General features: G+C 37.6%; 1 protein-coding gene across 1 annotated transcript; it reads right to left on the bottom strand.

The window, feature by feature from the left end:
• Positions 1 to 1,974: 1,974 nt before the first annotated feature.
• Positions 1,975 to 15,538, bottom strand: LOC111870030 (hexosaminidase D). Its single transcript, XM_023861971.2, has 11 exons — positions 15,195 to 15,538; positions 15,056 to 15,110; positions 13,728 to 13,943; positions 12,607 to 12,771; positions 11,077 to 11,260; positions 7,984 to 8,058; positions 7,625 to 7,820; positions 6,399 to 6,566; positions 4,613 to 4,723; positions 4,023 to 4,109; positions 1,975 to 3,091 (listed from the first exon to the last, which is right to left on the bottom strand). The coding sequence occupies exons 1-11, from the start codon at positions 15,221 to 15,223 to the stop codon at positions 2,896 to 2,898; spliced, it is 1,482 nt and encodes a 493-aa protein (XP_023717739.1). The 5' UTR covers positions 15,224 to 15,538; the 3' UTR covers positions 1,975 to 2,895.
• Positions 15,539 to 23,907: the final 8,369 nt, after the last annotated feature.

Genomic DNA, 23,907 nt, shown 5'->3' with positions numbered 1-23,907 from the left:
TAGCTAAACTGGTGTGATCTATTATTTGTAATGTCCTGAGAGTTATTGTGGGCAAGCTAAAAGCTTAGCTAAACTGGTGTGATCTATTATTTGTACCGTCCTGAGAGTTATTGTGGGCAAGCTAAAGCTTAGCTAAACTGGTGTGATCTATTATTTGTACCGTCCTGAGAATTATTGTGGGCAAGCTAAAAGCTTAGCTAAACTGGTGTGATCTATTATTTGTACCGTCCTGAGAGTTATTGTGGGCAAGCTAACGGCTTAGCTAAACTGTTGTGATCTATTATTTGTACTGTCCTGAGAGTTACTGTGGGCAAGCTAAAGGCTTAGCTAAACTGTTGTGATCTATTATTTGCACTGTTCTGAGAGTTATGGTAGGCCAGCTAAAAATGTTAGCTAAACTATTGTGATCTATTATTTGTACTGTTCTGAGAGTTATTGTACTGTACCTTATTATACTTGTTATATTAAACTTTTGTATTGCCTGGACACCCCTTGTATCTCGGGGAAGCATTAGACACAACAGCGAGAACTAGGAGACGGAGTGGCGTTCCCCCCCCCGGCGGAAGGAAAGGTAGGTGGGAGTGTCCGCTCACAAATGCATTTGTGTCTAGGGGTAACGTTCCCACCTCATGACTCAAGGTACGTGGGTTCAAACCTGGCAGAGGTCGTGGAATTTTTAAGGATGGAAAAATTCATGGAACAAGTCCTCCGGGAGGGACTTTAAGCCATGTGTCCCATGTCGTAGATTTACGGCACATAAAAGAACCTCGTGTCTCTAGGAGACCTCTGAGCTAAATTACAGGCCCTTTCCTGCCCAAGTAGTCTCCAATGCCTCTGGTGGATGGGGGAAGCATCAAGGTACCGAGGGGCGGCCTCATTGGCTCTACGGGGGCTGATGGCACGCACCGTTACCGGTAGGGTATGGCGACAGTAGAAATTAAAGGAGGACGCACAATGGACCAATAACTGGTCTAAGTGCATGGGGAAACCCACCCCCTCTCATAATACGAATACAAATACGAATGGTTTACTCAATTCATGGAAGAACATTTTGTCATGAATGCAAGGATATCTTGAGAATATAATACATTATACACTAAAGTTCCACGTGGTATCCACTAGTATTATGAAGAAAATAGATTAAATTAGACGACAGTGGAAATTCCAGGAATAATTATGCAATAACTGACATTCTGGATTAATGCTGATAGCATAACTGGACAGCAGTGTTAATGACAGGGATTTTGAATGGGAAGACACATCAAATTACAGGAATCAGACAGTGCTTCACTAGTGGATTCGAGCCACAAGGTACAACAAAGAACACAACAGTTTGGAAAGTGTTACATTATTTTTAATAAAGATTTTGTAGAAGATATAGTAACGAAGATGAAATGTTTTACACAATTCATATTATCACTAACCAAAATACTGGGCTTTCAAATCACTCACAATATACAGAATTTGTCTCATGATTGGGGTGTTTATTATAATGGAGAAGATGGGTTCTATTTTCATTGCTGCAAGGACTAACGTTTCAAGGTGAATTACTAAGATACTGTAAATCACACACCCTGCGAATATTACAGGATTTACACACAGAATTTCAATGAAATTTAATACATTATTGAAGTTAAAGTTGTCTCAGTTGAAGCATCCTTTTGTGTGGGAAAATGTAAAGCCCATCATCTCTTCTTCAGACTATTTACACTGATTTAAATCTCTGGTGCTGACATGTTAAGAAGCAAATAACATGACATCTCCAGGTAAAGTATGTACTAAACAAAGGACATAAACAAGTATTAAAAATACTCCTTACTAGCATGGTGCATTTTTGCTTTAGAAGAATAAACACTGTAGGGTTTAAGATTTTTGTACTGCTATGAGTTGTTTTTGTAATGTTCCTCCGTGGCCTTTAGTCCACAAGCAAACTATACTGACCGAGCTACTGCTGCTTGTCAGCGAAGTTAGTGACAACTTTTACGGATACAGGGTGTCAAGTGGTCAGTGCAACGGATTCCCATGGCCATTAATCTCGGTTTTTTAGACCAGAGTTTTGTAATGTGTCACCTTAAAATTTTCAGAGGTCAAATTACAATGCTCTGTCCTCATGTCAAAATAGTTTTGCAGCCATCAAATTATTTTCCATTTCCCTAAAGAAGTATCTTACTAACAGTTGCATCCTTTCAAAGCTTATCACCACATGAAACTTCAGACACACTAATCGACAGCAGTAGTGTTTTACCACCTCACAGGTTTGCATGACAACCTTGTGGTACTACTGTTCACCGAAAGTTAGAAACTACCGAGATAGGGAGGTATCCAGTGACAATGCTTAAAATGAATTTTAAGAAAATAAAGTCATTTAGCATCTGTAATATTGATGTATGTAGCTACATCAGGAGACAGACATTCATCTCACTAACAGGATTCCTTTATAACCCTACAAATACAGCTCAAAAAACTGGTCATAACAGGATATTTAAGAAATAATTTAAATATGGTAATTTTAATAAATGGGACCTATTATACTTTGTACTTACCTACAGGACAAGATTACAAATTGCATCACAAGGTTATGGCACTGTGTTTCAGAATTAGCAGTACAACTGTCAAGTCTTGTATGAATCATATTAAAAAGGATCTTACAGACACGGGGTGTGAGGATGTTCACTGGATTCATCTGGTTGAGGACAGAGCCCAGTGGCAGGCTCCTGTGAGCATGGTAATGAAAGTTGAATTTCCATGAAGTGAGACCTATATGGTAAGTGGGCTTGATAATGGGTGCATCTCATCCACAGGTCTGTACCAGTAATGCAACTCTTGATGTAAGATACGTTATAACCAGAAGAGAGATGCTGAAGTTCAATGCCAGACATGGTAGCTGGAACTCTATCAGATATGGGAGTCATAGCCTCGTGCACGAGCTCCCAGCAACATCTGAGCTTCCGCATCTTTCTTTAACTGCCGGAGGCGGGTACGAAGGGGCTCCACCAATGTACCGAGCCATTCATCCATTGCTGGTGTTTGTAGTACATCTTCCAGATGAACTCTCATGTAGCCCTCCAGTGATGCTAATTCAAACAGCAGGCTGTGAAACATGTGAAGATGAAAAGTGCCAACATTATAAAAGCATTACTCAATTAAGCCCATTTTCTGGCATAACCACAGAGGTTTTAAAGAACCATTAAATCTACATTTACAGGTGGGTGCATTTAGAGATTCTAGTTACAGACCTTCTCGTTACATTACAGTTTAAGTCAAACCCTTCAGGATTCAGCATTCATAGCCTGTACAGTAACAGAGTACTATTTGGTGATACATGACAAAAGTGTTCAAAACAGCACATATAGACTGAGTCTGTGAAATGCCAAATTAAGTGATACATAATCTATATACACAGATATTTAACAATGATCACTTTTCATGTCTTATAACTACATATAAGAAAGGCTTCCTAAATAATAAATTCTGTAAAACATGAACAAGGGCATGCCATCAGACTGTGGTGTTACAGGAATAATATACATTTCAAAAAACAACTCTGAACTGCAACATACAGAACACATGTTCATGTTCCTTTAGTAAGTGTAACTAAAACCCAAAAATGAGTACATTATTCTGGTATTACATTGACTATGATCTCAGTTTGGATTAAGATGATCTGAAAATGAAAACTGTGGAGGTACAAGCAGACCTTCATCAGTACATTCCATATAAGATGCTGATGTCCAAATTTAATGGTCTCCATCCCACTGATAGAGATTATATAATCTTATTATCAAATACAACAAAATTAACAATTTTCATACTAATAAAGTTGCACTGTATGTATTACATGTATGTATTAAAAAATAAAGTATTCGATTACTTATGTATGTTACATGTGAAAAACTATAAAATATGATCACAAACTTCTGCATTAGGTAGTCCAGTACACAAATTTAATTATATTTCCTGGCACTCTGGACACATGTAAATATGCCCCCCTTGCATAAATTCTGAAAAAAGATAAGACTTACTCTGTGAAGGCAGGAATCAGGCTTTCAATCTGCATAGGATTGGTGAAGCCATTTTGAATCTGCCAAGAGTTGAACCAAGTCTCAACTCTGTAATAAATAACAGCAGTCAGCTTCTGTTAATTGTCACATTTTTAACTACATTACATGGAATCCTGTGTGAAATTCCCTCTAAATTATAGTAACCTTAACTGTGACTAGTAACTAATAATGTTTTATCACTACCTGCATTTGAGGTCAGTAATGCTACTGCTCTGTGGTAACTGATGAAAAAAGAAGATTGAAAAATAATCTACAATAACATCGTTTTTCCCCACATATTCAATATGTACTGTGTATAAAAAGCCTATGTATGACATCTGAGGTTCTTCAAACCTGTGTATGTTACAGTATTGGAGTCCCCTATGTTCAATAGTATTGCTTTATTCTCATGTCATATTTTTTGTTTGTATATAATCACCATTCCAAAACAAAATACTGCACATGAAGTAACACAATGTACCACACCAATCTAAAAATAAAAAATGGTATTGTTAAAAATGTTATTCACACTCAACATAACTATTACAAAATGCATGAAACCTGATACTCACTGATCACTCTCAACAATGTTACGATACTTGAGGCGCAGATTTGCGAACCACTCAACACCTACACGAACTTTCCAGCCAGGAAAACTCAGCTGCTGAGGAACAGGCTGCGGCCTTAAACAGTGAAACCAAATAAGGTAATAAGGCCTTGAAGTTCTTCATTTCAGATATTTGTGACTAGATAGATTTACTAATTTATATTTTGATACAAATTCCTAAGACCTGAAGTATTAAGTCAATATAATTTGTTGCAAATGTACCTGATTTTCTGTTATCAATGTCACATAAGGTAAAGCTATCACTATAAAAGGCTGTCAAGGCCCACAGGGTTGTGAGACATCGAGGCTCCCACATTATCTCTAGACAATCAGCTCAAAGATGGTGGTTAGGTTGTTGGTCTTATGCACCAGCTGCCCTTTATCCCCCAGGAAGATTCCTGGCACTCATTTCTGAGTCTGAGTCAACCCCAGGGCCATATTGCAGCTGAAGGATTAGGTAAGTTGAAAAAAAATCCATCACAACAGGATTCAAACCCGCAACCTTCCAGCTTGTACCATAGTGCCTCAACCAACTACACTACTGCATGCCCCATTGTCAAAATCACATAATGAACTAAAATTTAAGAAGACATCTGCCAAGTCAACTCAGCAAGGAAAATCAAACTATGCACACTGTGCATTTCATCATTTCCAATGTATCTGAAATAAGCAGTAAAATACTAAATCACAGGCACAAAAAACAGGAGCAGCATAAATGAAAGAACATGTAGCAAGATGTGCATCAGACAAAAAACAAACTCTGAAATATACAAGAAACTTCTGGCCACAACTGAAGAGACTACTATATACATGAATAAATGGACAGACCATGTAGAGAGAATGTGTAAGTAGTGTCAAATATAGTACAAACAAACAAACAAACAAACTCCGTGGCCCATAGTCCACAAGCAAACTATACCATTCGAGCACACACCATTTGTTGACGAAGTTAGTGCCAACTTTTGCAGATAGACCGTGTCGCATGGTCAGTGCAACAGTTCCCCACGGACATTAATCTCAGTTTTCAAGGCTGGAGCCGCTATTTCCTTGAAACAGCTCCTCAATTATCCTCACAAGGCTGAGTGGACCCCGTTCCAGACCGATAACATCTCAGAAAATCTGGTAGCGCCGGGAATCAAACCTGGGACCTCTGGATCTATAGCCAGGAACACTGACCACTAGACCACAGAGGCGGGCAAATATGGTAACAAATTATAAACCTAAAGCACAAAAAGTACAAGGAAGACTTAAGGAGATAATGGACTGTGACAGCAATGTAACCCACAAACACAAGAAGAAATGCTAAATTCTGTGAAATAGGATCAAAAGAGCAATAAAGAAATATATAACCACAGATATCCTAATGTAGTTGGTTGAGGGGCTATGGTAAAAGTTGGAAGGTCGCGGGTTCAAGTCCCAATGAGGTCACTGGACTTTTCAGTTGACCTAATCCTTCCACCCACACTAGGCCCTGGGGTTTACTCAGCCTCTAACAGAAATGAGTACCAGGAATTAATTAAATGATTTTCCTGGGGAGTAAAGCGTGGCCAGCGCATAAAGCTGACAACCTTACTGCCATCTTTGAGCCGATTATCTAGATAGTGTGGGACCCTCAACGTCTCACAACCCTATGGGCCTTCATGGCCTGGTACAGGGACAGCTTTACTTTTTTACTTTTACAGATATCCTTACAGTAACTACACTCCAAGCTTCTGCTTTCTTTCTGTCATATTGGTAGTTTGAAGCCATACCTAGGATAGGGATTGAGAAGAAGAGGTGTGTCCATGTAACCTAAATCTTTTGCTACTGAGATGTGCAGATCTCCACTGTATGCTCCAGCCAGCCACACTTTGAGACAAAGTGCTAAGCTGGGAATTGCAACTGGCAGAAGCTCACACAGTGTAGCATAGTGGTCATACCTATGAACACAAAATGGCAATGGTTCCTTTCACTGTAATAACTTTTATGTTTTGCTTTAACAAATTGCATTTTCACTTAAAATCATAGTTTCCTAGCACTATGAGACTCATTGATCTCCTGTATGTTCTGACATAGCTCGGTATGACAGGCTTAAAACAATTACTGCAAAGGACACAAGTTGACTAACAACCATTATACCAATGAGATGCCGTTATCTCTGACTTTAAGTGTCAGTACCGTTGTTGCAAGTTTCACTCAATAAGAACATGATTTATGCCTTTATTACTGCTCATCATATTTTGGGAGTTCACTATATTAATATCAGAACCAATAGTATAAATATCCATGGTGATTAATCTTAAAATACTTAAAATGAGGAACTGGTAATTTAATTCAAACCCCATGGGTAAAATTCAGTTTTCAATTATATTTAATATAGCCCACCTCAATGACTATGAGATCATGTTTCAAATATCACAGAACAGAAGATGGTTTTGCCATATATGCTTTATGAACATGCAAGGACATGGCATACAGAGGGAAGGAAACAGCTCTTACTATATGCAATATGCCTGCTACTCTGTACCCTGTGGCCTTTTTGAATCACAAGGTACCTCACACATCATTTCCATCTTTATGTGGTTTAGATGAGCTATGTCAAAAAGTACACTCCACCTGTGGGAGTTCTGTTGAACTACATGGTAACCTATCAAATGTCACATATACAAATTTTTGTTAAGGAGGCCAAAGTGTATGCTTGTTCTATTGCTTGCACTGGTCTGCATTACTTTCACAGTAACTGAGAAACGGTATGCAAAATATAAAATCTGTACCATTAGGTAAATAAGGAAGAAACACCAGACATCTACTGATGAACTTCCGAAAGGTTAATAAATCCTTCCTGCCTACTGAAAATCATTTAAATTAAATCACATTTTAAATCATTACTGAATTCTATATACCTATGCATGTGGCCTACAAACACTATTACACATACTAGAGCAAGGTTAAGCCAAAAATATAAGACTTCCTGTAACTCGTTTATGCAGGCAATTACCGAGACCACCCAGTGAGTGCAACACCTCTGAAGTTCTGGAACTTGCTCACTTCACGGCTGAGGACACGAAGCCAGTGTTCGTGGTTACTCAGATGGTGCTGAATCACTGGCAATAACTGACAACTGCCAGTTGCTCCTTTGAATGCTGTTGCCACCCATACACTGTCAAACACTGACGAATACTTGTCCCATAGTTCTGAAATAATAAACAAAACTGTTTACTTAACAGGGCAAACAGGTGAAACACACACCATGTCTTTTCTTTACATATTTTATTTTAAAAGAAACTAATGAAACTGTAGTTTCAAGTATATTTCATACAAAGTTAAATATTATGTACATAAAGTACCAATAATAACCTGGTGTTAGCTGAAAGCACTCAGCAGGTGTATAGTGCCACACCATGGGTTCTACATAGTGACCCAAGTTGAATTCTGGAACACAAAGATATCACATATCACATGTATCATACTCAACCATAATATTCATTAAAGATGTTAAATTACAATAATTTCTAATGTTTTACAAGAGTAACAACTCTACTGCACTGCATGCTTCTTTACAAAATTCTACTTCAACTGCACTCTGTGAGGTCATTGGATTTTTTTTTTCAATTGACCTAATCCTTCCAGCCGCACTATGGCCCTGGGGATCATTCAGCCTATAACAGAAATGAGTACCAGGAATTAATTAAATAATTTTCATGGGGAGTAAAGTGCGGCCGGTGCGCAAGGCTGACAACCTTACCGCCATCTTTGAGCCAACTGTCTAGATAATGTGGGACCCTCCACGGCCTGGTACAGAGAGAGCTTTACATTTTTTTTTTTACTTCAGCTGCACTCTGTAATACAATATATACCTCAAAAACAAATCTCCATCAAAGAACCAAATCAATCCACAAAAACATGTCATAGATTTGTAAACAATAACACCTACAATCATAGTAACTTATAAACAGTTCAACACACATGCAAAGGCTAAGTCATAGACAACTTTAATGAACTGATATTTGAGATATGAGGTTTTTACAACAGTGAATTTATATTGTAGTCTCCTACGATATGACACCATGCTGTTTCATAAGTGGTTACCAACGTTTTGGAGCAACCAACGGCCTCTGTCTTCAAAGCAGAAGTGGAAATAAAGATGTAGATTGATACAGCAAGTTCCCCTTAAGCGCTGGTAACCACTTACAAGACTACATGATGTCACAGCCCAGGAACCTACAACTTACAAAACTGTAGTTGTTCTTACTGAACCTATAGTAATGTCCAACTTATTTAGTATCAATAATACAAATGATGCAAACACATTGGTGGAATAAATGTACAGGAAATGTGAGAGCCTTAAGAGATATGAACTACAATTTCTTTATGATTCTGTTCCAATCTGAGGCACATGGTAGAGTAGTAGGTGGTTGAGGCAATATGCTATAAGCCAGAAGGTTGCAGGATTGAATCCCGATGTGGTGGATTTTTTCAATTAACTAATCCTTCCAGCGGCATTATGGCCCTGGAGTCGAATCAGCCTCTAATAGAAATGAGTACCAGGAAGCTTCCTTGGGGTAAAGGGTGGCGGACGCACAAGGCTGACAACCTTACCGCCATCTGTTAGCCGATTGTCTAGAAAATGTGGCAGCCTCAACATCTCACAACTCTATGGGCCTCCACAGCCTGTTAAAAGGTATATTTTTAACCTTTTTTTTTTCTTTCAGTTCCTTTCTTTAATTTTGGTATCCTATTAACATGAAATATCTCTCACGGAAAGTACATCTGGCTAGCACTTTCCTAACTATTTGCAATCATGTTCAAGCTTCCCACAAATTGATGAGTCACTCGGGAAGAAGCACCTGATACTCTTCGTGTCTGGTTGAGACAATGGGATACAGAATACTAGCACAACTGACAAATCTACAGCCTAAGAGATTGCAAATGAAACAATCAGATCACAGAACATTCCAGCGTTCTTGTCAGGAAAATGTTAAAGCCCAGCACCAATTCCATCGTTAGTGCCCCCTATAAGAATGCATGCTCACTGCGTAGAAGCTGGACAAAATCAGTGCTGGGTTCAAATATTATCCTCAAACATCCCTCAGATCTGACTTTGTTTCTTACTTTTATGCCAACCATGTGCAACATCAGTTGAAGAAAAACGAGTGAATAGTAACTGACATTGCACACAGATGGCATAAAAGCAAAACGCAAAGTCAGATATACACAGTGCAACAGGATTCTGCAATATAACATTATCCTTCATATGTCTTGCACAGGAAGGAAGGTGTGGGGATTTTGTCGTTACTCCAATGACAACCCACTTCTTCAGAAAGTTTGTAGGTCCTGAAAAGGACTGTTGGCTGCTGGGATGTTTGGCCGGTGAAGTAGCACGGCGCGTGCCGGTAAAAATGAGATGTTGGTTGCAGTGTGTTGAGGCGGGTGAGTCAGTTAACTGGCCGTAGTGCGGCTGTTGCTGGATGTTGCTTGGTTGCTGGAAAGCTTCTGCTTGCAGAGCATGGTCACAGGAGTGGAGAGGCGGTAGCTACGCCAGTTGCCCAGTGAGTCGGGCATGACCGCCGGCGAGTCCAGGCAGCCGAGTTGCCCAGTGAGTCGGGTGTGACTGCCAGACAGCCGAGGCAGTTGTGCCTGGTGCAGCGAAGTGCTGATGCCTCCGAAGACCAAGCGCTGGTGATGAAGTGTGCTGTTTGTAGACTGCTTGAAGACTGACTTGCGTCTCAGTGGTCTCAGTGCTCTCAGGGTTGGAGCTGTGCCTTTTTATACAAAGCGTGATGGAGGAGCGAAAATTTGCTGAGCACTGATTGGCTAGCGCATGTAATGACTAGACAGTGAGTGCAGTTAAATGTGAGCATTGGAAGCAATTTGATTTGTTAGCGCGTGTGATGGTGAAAAGTGAGCGCTGTAGAAATAGCGTGATAGTATGTGGGATTCCACAAAGGATTCCAAGTTTCAAGTTTAATCTATTTAAAAAAAAAGAACTTTATGTTAATGTAAACTTTCCATGGAGATGCCAGGAATATGTCCATAACAAAGAGAATTTCCAACATCTTCTGTAATACAGATAAATTTCATCTGTACTTGTTAAGTCACAGGGTTCTCAGTTCTGCTAGCAGTCCATCTCCTTGTGGTTTGAGTAGATAAGTGGAGTGTCAGAGACTTCTGCTGAGCAGCTTAATAGCTTTCAGGAAGCTCTACAGTGACAGCACTCTACAAATGACATAATATATTCCAGGTATATCATTGGAATTGTGCATTACTTGGAAAACAAACTTAACCTCAAATTTAAAGAAATTTTAAGCTAGCAGTTTGCAGCAACCCACAAAAAAATTTGATATTACCATGAAAACATAGATAAATATTTAAAATATCAGCATGGAAATTAGTAATCAAACCACAATCATCCAAATGTGAGAGAGTCTTGGTCAAGAATACATTACTAACCAACCAAAACAGATGTGTCAACAGCACGAAGCATGTCATCCCACATGATCACACGCACAGAAGGAAAAGCCTCACGTACATACTGAGCAACTGCGACCACATGCTCCAGAAAGAGCTGTGGGCGCCCATATCTGCTAGTCTCTATGCGTCGAGAACAGGCTGGACAGAGTCCCATGTGCCATACCTAATGGAAAAACCAATTACAAATAATCCTATTAACTTCTTAAAGCACTTATTACTAAAAAGAGAATTTAGTGAGCTAGAACTACATTTAAGTGTGTATCACTCAAACATCAACATTTTCAGAGCTATGACCTACAATACTGATACTTCTCCAACAAGAGGCGGTTGCTTCGTTGGTATAGTTTGCTTGTGGACTAAAGCCACGGAGTTTGTTTCTTTTTGTGGTGTTCTTGAATAATTTAAGGAATCATATATTGCTAGAAATCTGATCTTTTAACCTTTAAACGCCAGACTTCTGAAATAGTAGTAAGCTTGAGCTGGCCGGAGTTTATTTAAATGCCCGCTGCTACTCTGCGTTTAAATGTCCGTTTCTGTTAGTGCGCCTAAACAATTTTTAGCATTGTGTTTAAAAATGCTGTATCTAACTCAATTTTTATGATAAATGGATGGAATTAATTTTGTTTGTATCAGCAAAGAACATAGTGTCGCATATTATAACAGCAGATTTGAAATTTTTTATACAAATTATACTCCATTTTCAATTTTTTGTCTTTTAATTTTGATGAGTACTGCAAAAATGATTTCTCAGTTCTTCACAGAGTTGTTCTGCATTACAAAATCATTTCTGTTTGTAACACTTGACAAATTTTAGCAGTCCCCGGAGTCATAAAACAGATGGAAGCAATAAAATCATTTGGTCTTCTGCTAGCACTGCTTACACTTTTCGGATTTTCGAATCTTTTGACTGAAGGTCAGAAGAATGAAAGAATGGCTATTCAAGAGAAAGCTGGAGGGGTCCCTTCTTCCGTTATAGCTGCAAAAGTTTATTGCCCTTTCTATGGGCCTGAACAGACAGCTGCATCGCGGCTGAGATTCAGAGTGCGGTCTGTTTTCTGTGCGTGCTTAGTGAAATCGAATACAGTAGTTTTATTTCAACCTATATATACATCAAGCAGATAACAACAAAAAAGGTATTCACATCTCAATTTTACTATATATTTTTAACGTATTAATCTGCAGAATCTGTAATAAATGTAGTGGTTCATGGATGAGTTTGGGCATAAGTCATGCGTATACTCTTTTTGTTGTTGTTCACTTAGGTATCATTTTAATTTTTCTATTAGGGCTTTACTCAAGTATGTCTGGTAATTACTACATTTAAAAATAAATATTTAGGACTGCGCATTCGCTTCTACTATCGGCGTGTGCGCGCGCTTCCCCTAGCGGAGATAAAATGCCCGACTGGCCAAAACTGGGTACTTTGGCCACGACGACCTTACTCACCACTGGCACAAACGGGGCACTTCGGCACTTAAAAGTTAAACATCAACACTTGTGGTTACATACCTCATCAGCTCCAATATGCAAATATTGAATGTCTGGATGGAACTCAACAACTTGCTTTATTAGTGATGTGACAAGGGACAGAGCCTCTGGATGTGAGGGACACATGGAACTGGGGTATGCCTCCACCTCGCGCAATGCACGCCACTTGTCATGCTTCAGAACAAACTGTAACAGTACATACAGTTGTCTCAAGGCCTCCTCTCTAATGCAACATCCATATGTCTATATCGTACATATGTATACAGCTTGTAAAACAAATCTTTAAAAACCCATTGATGTTTACTATACATTTTGTTGTTACATTTGCATGGATTAAGTGCTCCCCACTCCTACTTCTCAAACAAATACCAGAACTTGCCAGTTCAGTATACTATTCATCCTACACAGCTGATACAATCTAGTAAAATCTGACATATTTAGGAAGGAATATATGACACTTTACTATTATTATTATTATTATTATTATTAGAGGGGGTGGGTTTCCCCATGCACCATGACTAATAGTCTATTGTATGTCCCCCTTTGATATTCTACCAGTCGCCATACCCTACCGGTACTGGTGCGTACTATCAGCCCTGTTAAGCCATCGAGGTCGGCCCTCAGTACCTCATACTTCCCCCATCTACCAGAGACATTGGAAACTACTTGGGCAGGAAACTTTTTGCCTAATTTAGCTCAGAGGTCTCCTAGAGACATGAGGATCTTTTACGTGCCGTAAATCTACGACATGGGACCCACGGCTTAAAGTCCCTCCTGGAGGACTTGTTCCCTGAATTTTTCTGCCCTTAAAAATTCCACGACCTCCACCGGGTTTGAACCCGCATACCTTGAGTCATGAGGTGGGAACGTTACCCCTAGACTACAGAGGCCACTTAATATGACACTTAAGCCAACAACGAATAACTAATTATGTTTCTGACTAAAAAATAGTCGCAGGATGTTCTGTGTGACTTTGAAGGCTCAACCCATACAATATCATTAGAAATAGATATGCATCTCTTGAAGCCCAAAACATAATATGAGAAATTTCATATCATTTACAGTGTATGATGCTTTGTTATAAGTTGAATCCATTTCTTCAAATGGAATCAGTTCTAATTAATGAAAGTTATATATATTACCTCAAGATGTCCTATGGTCTGTACAAGTGGAACTACTGCTAGACCAGCATCCCCTGCAAGCTTCAGCAATTCACGAGCCTCTTCAGCTGTATAAGCTCCAGCTGGACATGAAGGTGCATTAGAACCAAGAAGTGCGAGATCTCGAACATATGGAAAAGTATCTTCCCATTCAATCAGCAGACCAGTAGCTCCCCATTCACGAAGTAATGGAAATAGCTACAAGAATTCGCAGTACTTTCAGGTAATAGTGAAAAATAACACCAATACTAAAATACAAGAACAGTAAATGCCTGAGAACAGATGCTTTAATATCAATTTACTTTGCATATTTACACTCCACATTATATCACCTGAAGTAACCTCCCAAGGAATTCAACGGAGAAGAAATGTACATAAGAGACAAAAGAAAATTGTTAGAATAGAAGTAGAAATTAGAGATCATCTCTTACAGAGAATTTATTAAATAATTTAATAAACTTTCCCTTGCCACAATATTCTTACTCTTTGCATAGTCATCTGTTGTGTACAACTAGGAAAATTTTCAAATTAACTCACACCTACACAACATAAACACAAGATGTAAACATGACAACTATATGCTGAATGACAAGCTTGCTACATATCAGAATGTTGTGTACAACACAAAAATCAAGTTATTCAGTGATCTCTTGCCTACCATTAAGAGTCTAAATCATAATATACACATATTTATATTGACATAAAAATAACATTTTGTATCCCACTTGTTCCACGCAGCAGAAGTGATTTTATTTGAAAATTCTTAAACACTTATAATATTTATGGAAACAAAATGTTTTGATATAACTCGCTCTGTGTAACAGAGTCCTGCAATACTGTCTATAAATAACTATAACAACCAACTGTGTATTTATTTGTATTAAATACTGTACTGTATTGCACTTTGGCCGATGGGCTGGATGGCTGGGGTTCAATTCCCAACAGAGGCAAGAGATTTTTCTCTTCCCCACAGTGTCCACATTGACTCTGGGCCAGCTCAGCCTCATATCGCTCATATCCAATAGGTGCCCGAGGGCTCTTTCCCTTGGTATAATGTTGACCACTCATGTCCACCTAGTGCAGTGGTTGAGAATGCTGGCGCTATACCTCCACTCCCCCCCTTAATTTTCATGGCGTGGTTAATTAATCATAAGGACAACTTTACTTTTCATCCTACTGCACTGTATGTGTATTGTATCTGCGTCTGTTGTTAACATATTTTATTTGCATTACTGCATTCTTGGCTTAGTTCTACACGGAATCTATGGAATGTAAATAAACCGATTCTTACCCTAATTATATGGTCTTACCTGCGCTAAGTACGTTACTTTGGGTGGAGCACCCTTCAAATCCAAGTGAACAAGCCTGAAATTAAATAACGCGTTTTTTAATCTCGGAGGTATTACATTTTATCTATGAATGAATATATGAAAACCCCGAATCAGATACCTGTGAGAGCCGAAAGTTAATGCTTCCATTGTATTATTTACACTGATCCATATTTACAGTAACTATTTTGTCATCTCCGTCGTTATCGAAAAAGCAAACATTAAATCTCACATAGTGCCTATCACAATGATATCAAAGCAATGGTAATTTTTATCTTCATCACAGTAACGTCAACATTTCCGTCACCAGCATCTATAAATCATAACTTCCTCGCTATTACATTCTTAATTTTATGAGACGGAATTAACGAAATCCCTCATGATGCATTACACCTTCACACTGTGCGTGCTAAATTGTGTATTTTAATTACTGTACGCAATATGTCAAATTACGCCTCGCATTACATGTCACTAATTCATATTTGAATGTTGGCAACCATGGGTATGGGATTGGCGGTAAGCACAAAGGCGGCTCTATGAAATTTGGGCTGTCGGACAACTAAACACGAAGCAACAGATTAATTTAATTCATTATAATGAATTATAATTATCAGTCCAACACATGAGTTTACCCTTCATCAGATGGAATAGATTATGTATTCATAACATATGCTGGTAATAATAAAAATATTCCATTAGCAAACAATCAAGAAAACAGCGAATTTGAGAGATGCTCACATTATTCACTGCCTACCCTACTTTTACTCCTTAACAATCTAAGATAACCTCTGTAATTTATATTCTATTGCTTAACACAAAAATTTATTACGAAATTTTCCAGTGTAAAACTTAATCAATTTAAGTCTGCAATTCAATAATACCATATACTATTTATTTACAAACCATATGATGATGGTCCACACAACTGAAAAAATATGGTTGAACGAAAAAATTGATGAAACCACTGACACTTTTATTCCTTTTAATTGATTTTATTTATTAGCATTTAATTTATTCCACTGTTGTGCTGACAGCCCTAATACTTCAAATATGTTCTAATGTTGGCATAAATATATTTACATCATGATTTCAATGTTTAATGGCAGATGGGAAATCAATGAATAACTTCATGTTTATGTGACACACTTCTTTCTAATATCTAGAGCTTATGGATGTCATGTTCATGCTTAGTGTTAACATTGTTTATGCATGAATGTGTTTGACCTCTCCATGCTGTCCACAACCGAGAGAATGTGCTGGTAAAGTTTCTTAAATTTATTAATTCTGTACAAAACACTGTCTTTTTAATTTCTGCACTATGCTAATGATTTTATTTTGGATACTAAATATACATTTGCTGTCCACATTTCCCCAGATTATTCCATATGACATGTATGTAATATAAATATGCAAAGCAAAATTATTTTTAAATCTTCAATCTCATAAATGATGAGACTGCCATTTTAAAAAACCATGGTAAACTTATTTTACGGATAACAGAGAACTTTCATTATATGACTGCCATGCCATTGTAAGCCCATCAGAAATTTCGCAAATAAACCCAGCCCAGGAGTCAATCATGTTTGCAGTGTCACATTGAAGACTGTATATTCATTGTGTTTTTTGGATTAAGTTATTGTCAGTTTGTGGGCATAGGAAATTAGGTGTTCTTATAACTTCAATTGTTTTATTATAATAACCTTCAATTAGATTAATAAATTGTTTTATTAGGAGAAAATATTATGAAATTTGTAAGATTTGAGGTTCTCTTAGCAGTGGTTATGAAGAGTTCTGTCTTCAGGATACAAAGCTGTGTATTCCATTGAAAGTCAACCTACATTTTGAAGGAAAATGTTATCTTGATATTCTGACTCAGAGAATGAGACAAACCACAGCCTAGCACAAAGCATGTAGCAAGCAAGCTCTGCTTGCTACCTGCTTCATGCTGGCTACATTACAAATTCAGCTGCATACATTCTATAAAACCTATGCATATGACAAATGCCCCATAATGATGCACTAGGTATGCTCTATAAAAAGGAATATTTTCAATAAACATTAGAATGGTGTTTGGAAAGAACAAAAACTTGTGTGAACATTAACATATTGTCACATGCATGAGTGACTATAAATGGGTTCTGAATTGGTAATTGAATTTATTGGCCACTTACAGAATGTAACTACACTTTACAAATCACTATCTCACACAGACTAGTGTCCACAGTCACAACTTCCAATGGCGGACGTTCCCCTTGTTCAAGGTTCCCACACTATCTCCATTCCTCAGCTAACAGCTTCTAACAGCAGCAGTCCTCCAACTGACTGCTCACTTCACTCAACTGCACTCAACTGCACCATACTCTCACTAACTGTCCTGCTCATAACATCTAGGCATGGACTGCACAGAGTACTTTGATTTCCCCTGCCAATCTTCATTCCACCAACTGCTCCACAATCACCCTCACCTATCATCTGGGGCTGATACAATAGGACAGAAGTGGCTGCAGTACATGGGACTTAGTCCCACCCCACTAGCAACAGAAAAATTTGCAACTGCACAAAATACTACACAGAAGTTCTAGCTATAGGTGGTTCCCACAATACAAACCCTTTACTGTATTTCTTAGCAGGACTTCAATTCTATATCTCAAAGAAACGTTTCTAATTACAGGATATGAACTGGAAGGTTTGCAAAACTGCATAACATTAAACTTTGATTTGATTTTTCTGTAATAATTCTCCAGTTAAAGCAGCACAGAGTAGATTAACTTAATACATACCTGTAATGAAATATTTTGGTCATCACTCATACAGCCACAGACTTTACACGTAAATATAAAATGACAATAAAATACACTCATATTATGAATGAAGCGATGACACTTCTTCCTAAATGGTGACATGAAAAACAAAAAAATATGACAAAGTTGATTCTAATCAAAGATATATAAATATACCATTTATATTTTTATTTCAGTACTGTCACTTATATTCAATTTACTGCAAGGAACAGACTCAAGGAGAAGTCTGGTACACAAAATACACACACACACACACATTATCACATTATGGCAATGTCTCTATTACAAACACACATCAACTTACATTAATCTTTCCACTACATTCACACAAAGACTGAAGCACAGCGAAAAATATAAAATGCTCCCTAAACCTACCAAGACCAACAAAATACACAGTAATGAATAGAAAAAGAATATGTAAATCATGTTTTATTATTTCAAATTTGCATAATTCTAGAGATGGCAGGCATTTTAATTTATAATATATAGTTCAGTGATAGTCAATGAAGTAATATCAAAATATTTGGCTATTTGGAAAGCAACCTTCAATGAGCTGTTAACAAAAACAAGCAATAAGGAAGAAAATTGTATTATATACAAAAAATATGTACATACTTCAGCTACTTGTTAATTTAGTCACTGCCAGAATTAAGGCACTTGTATCAAGATTTCTTTAACACAGACATACAATAACTTATTCCCCGATATGACAAGTGCCTCAATTCCAACAGTGACTACGTCGAGAAGTAGCTCAAGTATGTATTTTTTGTACATAATAATTCTTGCTGGGGGTTTCCAAATAGCCCCTGTAAATAGTTAAAAAAGAAAATGAGGAAGAGAAGGTTATTACATAAGCTAAACTCTCCAATACCCTATTTACTGACTTCTCTGCTGATGCAAGGGATGAATAGTGTTCTATGCATGCACAAGAAATATACCATCAAGTGTGTTCATATTCAAGGTACATAACAAAACATGTTCTTTTTTACAGCAAATGTATCATTTTTATAACACAAAAAGATGAGAATAAAATGATGTCCTTGATGAACCAGATAACTTCCTTTACAGTTCCATATCAACAATGGTCAAATATGAGAGAATTATACAGTGGAGAAATGATTTTCCACAGATATATAAGGTCATCCATATATAAATCATAACACTCTTCAGAAATTACAAATTTCTCTCATGTCAGACTTCATTTAAATAAAAATAGCCTAGCTTATTTTAGTCCACTGACACAAGACAGAAATCAAGAAATGAGCTAAGTAATAGCAGCACAATTACCTTGACAATGAAATCATCACAGTGCCACACTGTAAAGAAATACACTGGGGCTTAACATTCCCAGGAGAAATATATGACTGTGTTCACCTAGCTCAATCAAATCTTTTGAAGCTACTGTCAAATGAACTGCAATTGTCATTTCTACTGCTGATACACAATTCTTTCTTGCCCTCCTTTTTGTAGGCTCTGCTTAAGGGGCAAAGTGTGCAGTTTGGAGCATGATTCAATGATTTAAAATCTGAAATTTACATTTTGGGTACAGCAACCTCAAAGCAAAAATTCACATTTGAAAACAGGGAGCTTGCAAGAGAACTCAGAAGAGTGATAATGACAATGAGTAAAGGAGGCATGAGAACATAATTAAAAATACAATTCATTTATCAGAATGCATAAAAAGCAGCAATCCTCAGCAATATTTTGAGCATCAAGTTGATATAAGAACTGAACAGCAATCCTCTAACACACAGAGGGCCAATATCTGAACTTAAGCATTAGAGGAATATGATCATCACATTGAAAATGTGCATTAATTTAACCTTAAAAAGATGGAGGGGGGCATCTTTCATGATTATACATGACAGGAGATACTTTTGAATAGGAAATGCAAGGATATTCATATTCATCAACCTTGTCAAGTTACGTTTCACTACTTTTTAAGAAAATGGAATAATTGTATACATTCGATTGTTACATTTAACATCTGTATTTATTACATTAGAATAAATAAAATGCAAAGTTTCTGGAAGTATTACCTTTAAATTACATTTAATACCATGTCTGATAGCATAGTGATGACTCAGGCACAACTCCACGTATTTTTTCACAAGAAATGCTCAAGTTACCTCCTCCACCTTGAATACAAGCTTCATAGCAACATCAAATGAAGTCCATGTCATGAACCAGTTGTCTAGATTTGCCCCTGATTGTCTGTTGCTGCTACCAAGATGTAACTGATTAGGTCAGCAAAATCTTGTACTCCCACAGCATAAATCTTACAAATAGTGTCTACTTCAACCAAAAATAACTAATTCTATGCAGCAGAATGATACCTTTTGTGAAATTTTAAGGTTCATTACCATGCTCATAAGAGCCTACCCTCAATAACTGTTCATGTTCACTTCTCTTTTAAAAGTGAATCCATGTCTTATACCAATTATTAATGCTAAAAAAAATCAGAGGAAAGCCAAATATATACAAATATTTGATTATCCAACATGCTGCATGAACAAAAAAAATTAAATTACTCGTGTATAGAAAAGAAAAGCAACGGGATAATTTAAGGCAAGTTCAGATGTGAGTCTTTTGTTGCTATTATTAGTAATAAGCCAACTGATAAATAGAGTAATGGCATTCATTTACTGTACAAGTGTCTCAAGTTAAATTTTATGGTAAACACACAGCCCAACCCACTCAGTCCTATCACATATTCCCTGGAAACAAAAGACACATTCCAATTTCAAAGCGGATAATCAACTCTTACTGTTGTTATAATGTCATAGGTTCAACCAGTCTTTTTCTCTGGAAATTTCTACATCTTCCAAGCCTAATATAGAATTACCCAAGGATCACTATCTTTATTTACCGCTGGCTCAACATAGACCAAGGCAACAAGAAATAAGTGAAATCCAGACCTGATGGTAATTGGAGGCATTTGATTAGCCATCCAAATTTGTGGTTACATTTGAAACAGGAAATCTTGGCTGTGAATAAAAAAACTTAAGGGTCTTTGTGGGATCATGAGAGGCACTTGATTTGACTTGCCTTCTTACATTTACTCATTTCCTTAGAGACATTTTTCAGATAATTTTCAAATTCACTTCTTTGCAATACTGATTCTTAGCAATTTACTTCACTTTGAATTGGAGTTTAGCAAATCTAAATCATTAACCAGGCAAGCCGCAAAACTGAGTTAGGAGACTGCTGAATTAATAAGACATCAGTCTTAGATGCAACCCTTAGAACATACCTATGTCACTTCATATTATACACCACTGGATAAAATGTGGTAACTGTACAGTCTCATATGATGAGTATTGTACTCACCCAACAGGTGAAGATGTGATTGGGTACAAGCTACAGTATCATGTCACTATGATATACAGTGCTTTACTTTTGCAATCCCCACATGTACATCATACTTAAGAGAAATCCCTTCCCCTTATAAAATCTATCAACATTGACCATCTACCACCAACCACAGTCATCCCTTTTACCTCCCCATACCCATGAATATGTCCTAATGCAAGCATTTGTTTCGGCTGATGCAGCTTTGCAGTCAAGAATCCTGAGGCTCATAAGCCCAACTACAGAAATGTTTGAAGGTTTGAACAGTTTTAACGGTGAAGCCAATCCTGTTTCTGAGAGATGGCATGGAGGTGAGCTGTGTTGCCAACATCTCAGGTGAAAACCTCCTGGCTTCATCAGGGCAAAGTCAGCCAAATGGAGAGAAGGTATGTGACATATATGGACAAAAGATGGGGCTGAGGCTTGTGCAAGTGAAACAGTACTGGTGACTCTTGAGAGGACTGTCTTATTAAAGGAACAGGCCAGGGAAGAAGTGTAAACAAATATAATACTGGTCACCATTTAACACGTAAATAAATCAGAGGAAGGGGTAGTGGAGATGTAATAATTCACTGTTCATGGATTCCATCTTGGTTGCCAGTAGGATGCATCCATATGCTTCAGTGTAAGAGGAAATAATGTCAAATATAGGTGCACTATTTTTGACACTGAGCACCAGCTGGCAAGAAGTCAGAACTGTTACAGGCTGCAAGATCTTCAAGGTGGGCAAAGAGTGCTGATGTGGCATGCCTAGTACTAGTCACTGAAAGCTCAGAAGCCTCTTAATGGGCCAAGTTCCCGACAGGATAGGACGGGAATGTCGATGATATAACCGTAAGAGAAAGGTGTAGTGGAGGGACTCCAAGCAGGTGGTTGACAGCATGGCTGTTTCTGGTCCTGCGAATTGTGTATGCTTGTGCCACTGTGTTTTAATTGAGTACATGATGTTCTTCCAAGACAAGCTTATCTGGCAGCCCACATCTCTACTCAAGTTATGGGGTAAGGTGATCTCTGCAACGGACATGATACAGAACCATCTGCATTTATCACAGCTGCCCTTTCACATCAGCCTGTAGAAATATCCTATTTGAAAACCTGGGTCATTACAATACTCCTCCAGGAAACATGACTCATCCATTTCCCCACCTTTGTACTTCTTCCTTTGGTTTATATACTACATAGGGACCAACATTTTATTTACTCAATTGCCTCCTCTTCTACACACCTCACTTTCTCCTGCACTTCTTGAATAGTCTGTCCTCTTAATAAAATAGCAAAACAGCTTTCTAAGGGCCACCAGTTCCTATCAGCATGAGCAAAGCCACTGTTCAGTCTCTCCTATATATCATGCAAAATTTTCGTGCTTTTCCACTCTGAAGAAAGATCGTCACCAACGAATCATTGTGACAGCCTAAAATCAGTAGTTAAATAGTCTATAAACATAAGGCATACTATGATATGAAAAGTGTACAGAGTTTGAAATAATCACTTTTCAACATTCATCACTTAACTTACATATGATAGTAAATGTCTGATGGGTTGAGAGGAAAGAGCAGAGGGAAAGATTATGCATATAGATAATGACCTCATATTCTCAAAACATAACAAAGATTTTTCAGCAGAAGAGGTATTTCAACAAGAAATGTCTTATATTACAATGCACACACATCTAGGTCAAAATACCCATGGAACTGTAGTACAGTGGAATCCTCTTGAGAAGTTCTCCAGCAAAACAAGCAAGTCAAACTTCTTACACAAGAAATATCTTAAAAGGCTGGGTTAAAAAAGTTAACCAAATTAATTTTAGTGCAAAGTAAAAATATTCACAATACATATAAATAATTAAATGCATTAAAAATACTACTGAAATCATTACAATTACATATTTATTGAGAGGAAAACCTGACAATAAGAAGCTCATGAAGAATGTTTTTCTGTATGTTTAGATCTTAGTAATTTTCGTATGCGTTACATTTGGATAGCTGATTACATCCAGTTTTCTCCCCATTGTTACTGGTTTACATTTTGCTCCTGTCTTTGCAGCTCCCACATTACTCACTGTTTATACAAAATGATAAATTAAGACATTGATTAATTGATTCCCTGTTAAATTTTGGAATATGTAGTTAACACTTAAATGACATGTCATCTAAAGACTTCAATGGGAACAAAACATAAACACTTAAAAACGATTAAAAAATTTGAGCATGATACCATCATTGGACATTTACTTTGATTGAGCTGTTTTTAAGCACTAGCTAGGCAAGATAGACAAGCCATACTACACAGAGCAACAATCTTAATCAGAAAAAAAAATAAGTTGGACAAATGTTTAGGTTCAGCTGCTGTCAGGCACTAACACACATAAAACAAGTGCTAGTGAACTGTAACAGCTGTACCTATATAGAGGTGACCATGTTCTGCCTAGTTTCAGATGTGCAAACACTAAATAAAAAAGTAAAGTAAAGCTATCCCTGTAACAGGCCATGAAGGCCCATAGGGTTGTGAGACGTTGAGGGTCCCACATTATCCAGACAATTGGCTCAAAGATGGCGGTAAGGTTGTCAGCCTTACGCACCGGCCGCGCTTCACTCCCCAGGAAAATTATTTATTTAATTAATGGTACTCATTTCTGTTAGAGGCTGAGTGAACCCCAGGGCCATAGTGCGGCCCAATGACCTC

The sequence above is a fragment of the Cryptotermes secundus genome, unplaced genomic scaffold (assembly GCF_002891405.2).
Source record: "Cryptotermes secundus unplaced genomic scaffold, Csec_1.0 scaffold109, whole genome shotgun sequence".
Classification (NCBI taxonomy): Eukaryota; Metazoa; Arthropoda; class Insecta; order Blattodea; family Kalotermitidae; genus Cryptotermes; species Cryptotermes secundus.
The sequence above is the reverse complement of the archived record's forward strand: the minus strand, read 5'-3'. Positions and strand labels throughout refer to the sequence as shown.